This window comes from Dryas octopetala, chromosome 1 (assembly GCF_963921425.1).
Source record: "Dryas octopetala chromosome 1, drDryOcto1.1, whole genome shotgun sequence".
Classification (NCBI taxonomy): Eukaryota; Viridiplantae; Streptophyta; class Magnoliopsida; order Rosales; family Rosaceae; genus Dryas; species Dryas octopetala.
This window is the reverse complement of record NC_141366.1, coordinates 30772997-30784096: the sequence shown is the minus strand read 5'-3', so window position 1 is coordinate 30784096 and position 11100 is coordinate 30772997. Positions and strand designations below refer to the sequence as shown.

Here is an 11100-nt window from a genome sequence, read left to right as displayed (position 1 = left end):
GTTTGATGTTTATGTTTACTTGCATGTATGCATTTGTTTGCTAGGAATTGGTTTGACTAGGACTTGATAAAGTCTACGCTTGAATCTTTGAGAATGGAAATGAGGATGATTATGCATTGAGGTTATTATTTAAGATGTGAATGATTTGAGGTTGAGGTTAATAGTTGACCATTAGGCAATTGATTTGTCAGAATGATTATTATTATTATTGATAGGATTTGATGTGAATATGAGGAATTATTATTAATTTGATGTTTGGATCATTGGTGATGAAATATTTTGTGATTGAGTAATTATAGATATTATTGTGGATTATTTTTTTAGTATGAGAATTAAAGAAATTATTGAGGTTAATTGTTTAAGTCTTTTCACTCATACGAGCTCTAGTGAGCTTACCGGGTTGTTTGTTTGAATGACCCGGTGTACCATGGACTTGGCGCAGTGTGGTTGTTGATGTTTTGCAGATTAAGCATGTTGAGGAGGCAGTGAGGAGAAGACGAGGCAATGAGACCCATTTTGATTTGTGTAATTGTTTTTATACTGAGGTTTTACATAAATATTTTTGGGCTCGCACTCTGATTTATTTTATGTATTTATTTATTATGTTAAGTGTATGACTCATTCTTTAAAAATAGGTTTAAATGACAAAGTTTCAGTGTGTTTATGGGCCCGATGTTCGGAGCATTACACCTAGGGTATACGCCCAAAATTTTAGAGTTAAATACTAACATAAACGCCAACAAACCATTGATCGGTACAATTAAAATATACCCATAAAGAATTTTTTTTCTTATTTGATTATTTTCTATTTTTTAGGCTAATGCATTTTTATTAGATTAATATAATTTAAATCCTACAATTAATTTTAAGATAATATGATAATATGATAATATAGTAATATTATAATATTAAGGTACTATAAAAATAGTAATAATACTAGGATAATACTAGGATAATATCATGATTTAAATATTATTAATTTTAGGATAATATTAGACATTTTTTAAATTAAAAACAACTGAATAATTTTTTAGGTCTATTGACTTTAGGTACCAAATTATAATGTTTTTTCATTTCAACTACTAAAACATTTATATCATTTCACTTTAGGTACTAAATTTCAGTTTAGATACCAACTTTAAAAAACATGGTTATATCGAAGTGTGACTGTCTAACAGTCATAACTTTTTTATTAATTTGTTGTTTTGTTCAATATTTGTAAGACTTAAACTTTAATATTTAGTCTTTGGGTTATAGGATTTCATCTCTCAAACCTAAATCAAAAGTATGAAACCCTTAAAAATTTGGATTTTTTATAAATTTTAAATAGTCACAACTGTGACTGTTCGACAATTACAACTGTAACTGTTCAACAGTCACAACTGTATAACAAACTGATTTGTGACCTAATCCAAAATGTTTTACTATAGGTTAGTACCTAAACTAAAAAAAATTAGTGTCTTGCTCCTTTATTAAAAAACTATTGACATTTGGTATTTAATCCTAATTTTCTATAATTTTTTTGGATCTCAATTAAAAATTAAAAAATATTAAGATATTAATTTAAGAGAGGAGAAAAAATTAGACCGGACCTGTAAATAGCTCTAGTTAAAATAAGGTAATTCATCATTCTTCTTCTTTTGGCTAAAAGGTATTCATCCTCTTTTTTTTTTTGGCCATTAAAAGGTAATTCATTGTTGATCAATTAATTATGGGTTAGACGGCCCATACCCGACTAACCCACCCTAACCCATTTGTTTTCTGCTCTCTCCCGCTCTCACTCACCGTCGCATCTGAGCTCATCCAGGACGACGTCGTAGTTAGCTTGACATTCCGGCAACCAGGTCTCTCTTCTCACTTCTAAAATATAAAGTATTATTTTCTGTTCAAGTTTTTTGTGACAATTTTAATTTGTTTTGGTTTCTGGGTATTACATATTTGTGACTCCCTGTAACTTCTTTTTCATCCTTCGAATTCATGATCGCTGACTGGTGTTGATGTGATAATGAGAGCATATAAACCTCCATTTTTGAATGTTTTAACTAGTTGTCTGTTGGGGAACTTTCAATTTCACTATAGAAAGTCTCGTAACTTTATCGGAGGAAGTCGCTCTAAATTAGTTGGGTTCGAGTCTTTTCATTCTAGGAAAGCAGTTTTGTTCTGCGTTTGCCATTCTTAATTTGAAAAATTGGATGTAGCCCAATTTATGTGTAAATTTAATCAAAGAGTAAGTTTTAATATACAAGGATGCATTGAGCACGTAAAACTAATTTTTCAGTAACATAACATTTTCTACTCTCGCTTATTTTGTGAATTTGACCAATTTCTTGGTAACAAAACACACCAGTGCCTTGAATCTCCGCCTAAATTATCCCCGTTCATCGGTTGTAGATTCACCGGTTGGATCATTTCTTTGGTATCTTATTGTAGATTCTTCACCGGTTGGATTATTTTGCAAATCCAGGTTTCTCCTTGTTGTTTTCTGTGCTTTAATTCTGTTCCTTTTTCTTTTTAATAAAAAAAGGATGAATGTCATTTGGTTCTTGTGCTTTTCTTGTGCTTCTTTGGAAGGTTGAATTCTTCAGAGTCTCTTGGTGTTAGTACACATTGCTTATGTTTTGAGGAAAACAAAGATACTGGAGAAAGAGCATTTTGTGACTGACAGAAGAGAATTAAGGGGTTTATTCCGTAGGATGCTAGTTCAACTTTATAACAATGGATGGCAAGGGATACTTTCGGGAAGATAATGACATTTACTTACTAGTTGGGAATTTAATAACTAATTAATGTGAGTAAATACAGAGAACACATTAAGGTAATTGATTGATATTTCACAAGTTACTGTCATTTTAAAATTCTTCCCATTAGATAATTTATTGTACTGATTGACCAAAAAAAAGATAATTTATTGTACTGCTGCTTTATGGTGGGCGGGTGTGTATGTTGCACAAAATCTGTAACTTAGGCCATCCCGTTGGGATCTAACGGCTGAGATTATTTGCCCGTTGAAATAGGTTTATTTAATTGATAAAAAATCAATAAAAATCAGAAAAATTCCGAAAAAATGGCAAAATTCAGAAAAAATTTGTAACGGTTAGTTTAACATTTCTTCTATAAATTGGTCATTTCCACCCCATATTTGCACTTACACATCTATCTTTTGCATACTAAATTATTGTAGAAAAATTTTCTTTTCATTCATGGGAAATCCAAAAGGGAAGAATTGGTCCTATGAGGAAGAGGTAGCTCTAGTTGAAGCTTGGATGCAACACTCTGAAGATCGTTGCATCGGCTCCAATCAAAGAAACATGGATTTTTGGGAGAAAGTGTACAATCATTTGCTTAAGAATTGTCCTCGAGTCGTGGCTAATGGGCGACAAATTGGGGCGGCCATAGCTCACTTCAAGAAGATAGGGGGTGCCACCTCAAAGTATCATAAATGTATCTTGGCAGCAGAACGAGCACGCACAAGCGGGCAAAGCCAAATTGATGTGGTGAGTTTTTTTGTTAATTAAATTCAAATATTTTTGTACCATTTATAATTCATTAATTTGTTTTCATGTTATTAGGTGAGCTTTGCCAGTGCACGATACCAAGCAACCCACCCAAACAACCGTCCTTTTGGTTGGCACCATTGTTTTGTCAAAATGCAGCACTTTGTGAAGTGGCAACATGAACCGTGGGACACTCCAACCGACACCCCCACTGAGGCCGACGACACCCCCACCGATGCCGATGCCGATGCCAATAACAATGATGCTAAAGCGGTTCAATTGAGCGCAAATGAAGATGCTTCGGCCTTTCAACCACTTGGCGGTAGTTGCCCTAGGCCACCTGGCAGAAACAAGTCAAAAAAGGCCAGACAAGATAGTCCCCAAGCAGCTGAGAGTATCAACAACCTTTGCCAAGAGACCAAGACGTTGTTTACTAACCATGAGCGATTGATCAAAGAGCACAACAAATACAAACAAAGGCAGGAAGACTTGGGGATCATGGAAATGAACCTCACCACCATGTTCGGAGAACGACGAGCGTTTTGGGAGGCAAGACAACGTGAAGTTATGGCAAGATGGAATGCAAGTGCTGCTAACGAGGCCAATCAGGGCACGTCAAGCTCGGGAGGGTACTATCCCAACACCAACTTTTCACCATTTGACTAATGCTTCATTTTATTTTCAATTATGTTTGTCGTCTACTTTATGTTTGTGTGCATTTCATCAATATTTGTGTACATTATATCGTGTAGTATTATGAATTGAAATAAAATATCCTATTATTAGGTAATAAAATTATAGAAATTATAATCTGGGTCATAAAATTATAAATCCAAATATATTCAATATTGATCTTATATTAAAGATCTCTTTAAAATATAACCAATGGTATAATTTTTATAGATTATAACTTAACCATTACTTAATCTCAATTAGGCTTAATTTAATTAGGTACACAGATATGACTCTCAGCATCACTATAGCTTCAGCATATATGACTATTACTCTCAGCACTATTCAGATCACAAAATCACTATGCAGGCCACTTTGTAACCTATGTATAGCTATCACACTCACTAAACCACTGTGGAAGGCCTTATGGTTCTGTGGGATTCTTAACTTTTTCATGTGTTTTATTTCAGTTATCCTGTCTTTCAATTGCTGTGGATGCTAAATAAGTGTTTCCCCGGGTTTACAGTCTATATACCATGAAGAAGGCAGCTCCATGGAATGAGCAGGTTGATGTTATATCATCAGATGACCCTTCTTCCTCAGACGTAGAGATGGAAGCCACTACTGAGAATGATAGCAAGCAGTTAACCAATAATGTTACAATGGATCAACCTACCAAAGAAATAACATTTGAAGGTATTTACACAGTTAAGATTTAGGTCCTTTTTTTAACTGGGATTGGTGAATTGAAATCATAATATCAATTAAAGTTTGTTATAATGTTGCAGAGCAATGAGTCTATGTTTTTCAATAAACTATTAAGAAATACATAGTTCAGTTGAGATCCTTCAAACATGCTTTGAAAAATGTCTTAACTTACTTCAAGTTTCGAGAAACTTATGATTATAGACACTTATTATCACCTTGTATTGATAACTGGAACATCGTGCACCTCTATCATGTTTAGATTACATTAATGCCATGGAAAAATTATCCACCTCTGGAAATCTCTGATCCAAGCTGTGCAATGCTGTTTGTTCCAGTAAATGGATTTATAGTTTCGCATTTGATTACCAAAAACAGTTATTGGCTTAAGATTATTAAGTGAACAAGTTTTGTTTTTCCATAATTTGAACTGTAGTAGCTACAACATAGTTGGCCACTCTTAAACTTAATAGTATGAATATGCTATTAATGAAGGATGAAGAAAATGTGTACTCATGGATGTTATTGTTGCAGTTGTGGGAGCTTTTGTTCACTGAATGTAGTAACCTCAATATGTGAGAACTTCTTTAGAAAAAACGAGCGGATAACAAATTGCTGTTTTGTATCATTATGGAACTTTGCCGTATTCCTTTCATGGTACCGTAGCCCATTGCTGTTCGTAGATTGATAGCTTTGTTTCCTTATTTGACTTCTAAGTCCTTTAAACTTGCTTTAAACTGCAGATGCTTTGATCAGAAGGGCAGAGATGTATGAGGAGTACATGAAGCAGATCCCAATCCCGACACACCATGGCTCTGTTATTCCATTTACCTCTTGGATAGGTTTAGGCAAGTCCATTAAGCAGTTGTATGGACAGCCTTTGCATTACCTCACCAATATTCTCCTAAAACAGTGGGACCTTTTGAGGATTGGCGGTGAGGACGAATACAGGCCTTTGGATACCATCATTCATCCGTGTAAAGCTGAAGCCACAATCTGGCTGATTGAAGAAGTCCATAGGCGCACCTCATCTCATCATCATGTAGCTAATCTCTGGCTATCAGATCCGATGCACCATGCCTTTGTTGATTCCATCTTTCCACAGTTACGAAGCAAACCCTGAAAGGCCTTTAGGTTTTACTATGATGTTATGCTTGTTCATTGTCATGTAAATTTTTTGTTAAATTCTTAGATTTGACTCAAACTAAACTTTCTTGTAGTTCTGGATGAAATGAAAACTTAGTTTGTTTTGAATTCTACACAGGGTTCAGAGTGTCAGTTTTTTTGAGAAGAAGCTGTGCCAATTTTTATTCAAATATCAGTGTTCACTGCTTCACTAAGCCATAAAGGCATTACATCAGTCCAAAAATAAACACCCATGTGGGTCTTAGCAAACTGAGCTAATTTATGAGCCACCAAATTGGTCTTGCGACTGCGAAACTGGCAAGTAGCTCCCGCAAAGGAGGCCAAAAGGAGCTTAATCTCCTCCACTAAAACACCATCTGCATGCATACAAGGGCCTTCCATATTGATGCAGCTAACTGCGTACGCGGCATCCATCTCGAGTATGATTCGTTGAGCGCCCAAATCCAAAGTCAGTGTGAGCCCCATCACCGCGGCTAGAAGTTCAGTGGCTTGTGGCGAGAAGGATCCCGGCACCTGCTTGGTCGCTGCCACCAGAATTTTGCCCGAGCAGTCACGAATTGCAACGCCCAGTCCGCAGCGCCGTCGCCCGCTCAGAACTCCCCCGTCCACATTAATTTTCACTATCCCCTCTGGCGGTTTTTCCCATCGGCCTGGCTCAGGTCCCGCGCAACTCTGCTCCACCAAACTTGAATTTGCTTCCTTAAACTCCAAAGCGAATTGAGCCAAACGCCGATAGACATCCTCAGGCGCCTCTCTGATGTTGTTATAGACCCAATTATTCCTCCAATTCCAGATGCCCCAGCAAAGAAAGGCGAAGAGGGTCAGCTCATCCATAGAGAGAACCCGCTGGGCATATTGGCAGAATTCGAGAACCGACCCCCCCATTGGCCAACCCACAGCCTCGCTCAAAGAGGAGTGTCTCCATATGGCTTTGGCACCTTTGCATTCCCATATGGCATGTAAGGGAGTCTCAGCCCGATGATGGCAGCAGGGGCAGGAGGGGTCAGCCCGAATCTTACGCTGGAACAAGTTGGCGTTGCAAGGAAGAGTTCCAGAGCACCAACGCCACAAGAAGAGCTTCACCTTTCCTGGAATTTTGAGCTTCCACACCCCTCTCCAGAAACTTTCCTGCGAGTTATGAGAGGATCCTTCTGCACCCCCTGCCCTCCGTTTCTCATTGACTGCCAACCAATACCCACTTTTAACCGAGTAGCAGCCATTCTTCGAGTAATGCCAAATTTGGATGTCAGCCACGCTCATACGACTGAGAGGGATGCTGACCATCATGTCAGCCTCGTGGAGAGCGAAATGCGCATAAATGAGCTCATAGTTCCACTTGCTCCCATCGGTGATGAGGTCGCTTACACGGAGGTCAGTGGCAAGCAGGCGAGGCGACTGCACTCGAAAAGTGGTCGGGGAAGGTAGCCATCCATCCTCATATACTAAAATGTTCTCACCTGTGCCCACTCTCCATCTCATCCCAGCCAAGAGTAATTCCCTAGCCCATAACAGGGACCTCCAAAACTGTGAAGGCCTGGACCCCAGGGAGGCGTTTGCGAACTGATCCGAAGGGAAGTATTTCCCTTTGAGAACCCGGCATACCAACGCATTCGGTGTTGTTAACAGCCTCCAACCATGCTTTGCTAACAGAGCTTTGTTGAAACTCTCCACTTCCCTGAAACCCAGCCCTCCCTCTAGCTTCGAACCACACATTTGCCCCCATTTTAGCCAATGCACACCTTGTTTGTTCTTATTTCCCCACCAGAACCGCGAGACTAGAGAAGTGAGCTCTCTGCAGGTCTTCTTGGATAGGCGAAAGAAACTCATATAGTAAGTGGGGATGGCCTGTATCACCGACTTCAGTAACACCTCCTTCCCCGCCTTAGAAAGTAATTTCTCTTGCCACCCATTCAGCCGTTGCCACACACGGTCTTTTAATTGGTGAAACAGGTGTTCTTTTCCTTTACCCACAACTGTAGGCAGCCCCATATATTTTTCATGGCATTGGACGATCGGGACGCCCAATACTTGGGAAATTATTGTGCGGTATAGGTGCTCAACGTTCTTGCTAAAACAGATAGCCGACTTGGAAAAATTCACCACTTGTCCGGAGATTTCTTCGTATACCTGTAAAATCTGTTTGATTTCCCAAGCAGCCGCAGTTGTCGCCTCCGCAAATAAAAGGCTATCATCAGCGTAGAACAGATGCGTGATGGGGGGGGCGGAGGTGCCCGCCTTAACTCCCTGGATGAGCTTCCTTTGTTCTGCATTGTGGAGCAAGGCACTAAACCCCTCTGCACATAGCAAGAATAAATAGGGGGATAGAGGGCAGCCTTGACGCAGGCCCCGTTGTGGAATAATGTTGCCCAATGGAATCCCCTTCCAAAGTATCGAAAACTGTACAGTGGTGATGCAGTCCATGATTCTTCTAACCCATTGCTCATGAAAACCCATTTTCAGCATTATTGCTTCTAGAAAACTCCATTCCACCCTGTCATACGCCTTAGCCATATCGAGTTTAATCGCCATCTTGGGCGATGCAGTGACATTCTGTGTCTTAATCGTGTGGGTGGTCTCAAAAGCAACCACCACATTATCAATTATTAGGCGGCCTGGAACAAAGGCGCTTTGATTCTCAGAGATCACGTGTGGGAGCACCCCTTTCAACCTGTTTGCAAAAGATTTAGCAACAAGCTTGTAGAGAACATTGCACAGGCTGATAGGCCTGAAATCCGTGGTCCGTTCTGGCTTAGAGACTTTGGGAATGAGCGCAATAAGAGTGTCGTTTACACAGCCCACACTACAAGTACCGTTTAAAACCGCTAGACTAAAATCCACCACACGATCTCCCACTATATGCCAATATTTTTGATAAAATAGTGCAGGCATGCCGTCCGGCCCAGGGGCTTTTGTTGGGAACATTTGAAAAAGTGCTCGCTCCACCTCCTCCCGTGTGAAAGGGAGCAATAGCTGGGCATTCATCTCCACTGTAATCTTCGGCATCACTGTGTCCAGGATTCTTTGCATTTCTATACCGCCAGTCGACGTGAAAAGGGAATTAAAATAGTCACAAAACATGTTACCCACTGCATTATCATCAGTGATCCACTCGTGATGATCATCGAATAAGCCAGATATGTGGTTTCGTCGGCCTCGTTCCCTGGCATAAGCATGAAAAAAGCGGGTGTTCTTATCGCCCTCCCGCAGCCAGGAAATTCTAGAGCGCTGCCGCCAGTAGATTTCATCTTCTTCTATCAGTTTTTCCAGTGAAACTTCCAATTCCCTTAACTTACCGCAGCGTATGGTGGGGTTGGCAGCCGCCTTGGCCTTCTCGATCTCTAATTGTATCTTTGAGATTTGTTTTTGGCGGCTGCGGAAGAGCTTGGCGCTCCAGGTTTTCAGTTTACTTGCACAATTACTTATTCCTTGCGTTAAACCAGCCCCCTCCATCGTTGGGTCCTCCCAGACATTTCGGATTATATCTTCACACCCCTCTCCCGACACCATCTTTGCTCGAAGTGAAACCTGCGCCGACGCTGTATCGACTGAAGATTGGAGGTGCGGGATGTTAATCTGGCCAGAATTGGGATGTGATCCGAACCCGGGAGTTGAATGTGCTGGGTCGTCACTTCCCCAAATAAATCGAACATGCCATGATTCACCACCACCCGGTCCAAACGTTCTTTAACAAAGCAGACCCCAGCTCGTCGGCATTCCCAAGTGAAAGGATCCCCTGCAAAAGGCACATCTGAAAGATTACAGTCCAAGAGAGCCTCCCTAAATTCCCTCATTTGACTCGCCAACTTCTCCCTACCCCCCCATTTTTCTTCCGGTCTGAGGATTTCATTGAAGTCTCCAAGGACCAGCCATGGGCTATCTTGGACCCCACCAAGTCGCCGTAACAACTCCCATGAATGTCTTCTTTGATTTGCCACAGGGTTGCCATAGAAACCAGTAAGGCGGAAGTGCGAGCCGCTGTCCTGAAATATCTGCATGTCTATATGTCCCTGCGAGTAGGAGAGAAGTTTCATATCCAAGCCAACACGCCATAGCATAATCAAACCCCCGCTTAGTCCAGTACGCCCCACAAAAATTGAGCCTTTCATTCCCAGCTTGGAGTATAAATTTTCCATTTGTTTATTCGTCATTTTTGTCTCCATTAGAAAAATGACGTCCGGTTTTTTTTCCCTCAAAAGATGCTTGAGAGAGGCGAATGTCCGGGGATTCCGGAGACCCCGAACATTCCAGCTTAGCAGTATCATTGTTCGTGGTGGGCCGGGGTATCCGGACCCACCACTTTAGCCCCTGAGATTGGGCTTTGTGTATCTTCCATTAATCTTGCTTTTTTCTGAGCAAACACTTTAGCTTTGTCTTCCGCCTGTGCTTTCCGTTTGCCCCCACTCACAAACCCCCCACTAGTCGGACCCCCCTCCCGTGATGCCAGCCGGGGGGAGAGTCTCACTGGTGAAACTTTTGGTTTTGGCACTGGGGTCCTAGTGTTAGCACCATCCCCCCTCATCTCCGATGCCCCACTCGGAGATTGTAAAACCTGCTTGAGCACATTGCCAAGTTTGGATATTGTACTTCCTTGTGATACTCCTTGTTCTTCCACCGGGGTCTTCTCCTTCCCCCCATTCCGTTTTCCTATTTCTTTTTTCTCCTTTCCTACTGCCCGTGCACTGCGTTTCTGCTTCTCCTCCGTCCTCGCAGCTTGGATTACCGAAGCCAGTGTGTCATTATCGGATGAAGACGTGGGAGCTAAGGCACTTTGTCTCTCACCGAGGTCAGCCTGAATGTTCTCAAACACTGCTTTTACCGGAATCGGCCTTGTCTCGTCTAAGGGGCTCACCATGTCACCATCACTGGGGCCAACATTCAACTGGTGCGCCTTCTTTTTCTCTTGTGACTTTTGGCCCTCCCTATCCGTCACCTCATCTACTAAAGCCTCTATCTCCTCTCTTACCTCCTCTGTGAGACCCCCCTTCCCAACCTCCACCGGAGTAAACTTGCCAGGCTCGTTTCGTGCCACTAGCCACTCTCCCCATTGATACGAAGGTTTCTTCCGCTGATCCTCCGAGATGAA

General features: G+C 41.2%; 2 protein-coding genes across 2 annotated transcripts; one reads left to right on the top strand and one right to left on the bottom strand.

Annotated features, from left to right (window-relative positions):
* Positions 1–1739: 1739 nt before the first annotated feature.
* On the top strand, positions 1740–6080 carry LOC147299712 (uncharacterized). Its single transcript, XM_086229386.1, has 5 exons — positions 1740–1844; positions 3182–3494; positions 3570–4123; positions 4693–4862; positions 5615–6080. The coding sequence occupies exons 2-5, from the start codon at positions 3201–3203 to the stop codon at positions 5992–5994; spliced, it is 1398 nt and encodes a 465-aa protein (XP_086085512.1). The 5' UTR covers positions 1740–1844; positions 3182–3200; the 3' UTR covers positions 5995–6080.
* Positions 6081–9493: 3413 nt separating this feature from the next.
* Positions 9494–10165, bottom strand: LOC147299711 (uncharacterized). The gene has a single exon (XM_086231922.1). The coding sequence runs from the start codon at positions 10163–10165 to the stop codon at positions 9494–9496; it is 672 nt and encodes a 223-aa protein (XP_086088048.1).
* Between the last annotated feature and the right edge of the window lie 935 nt (positions 10166–11100).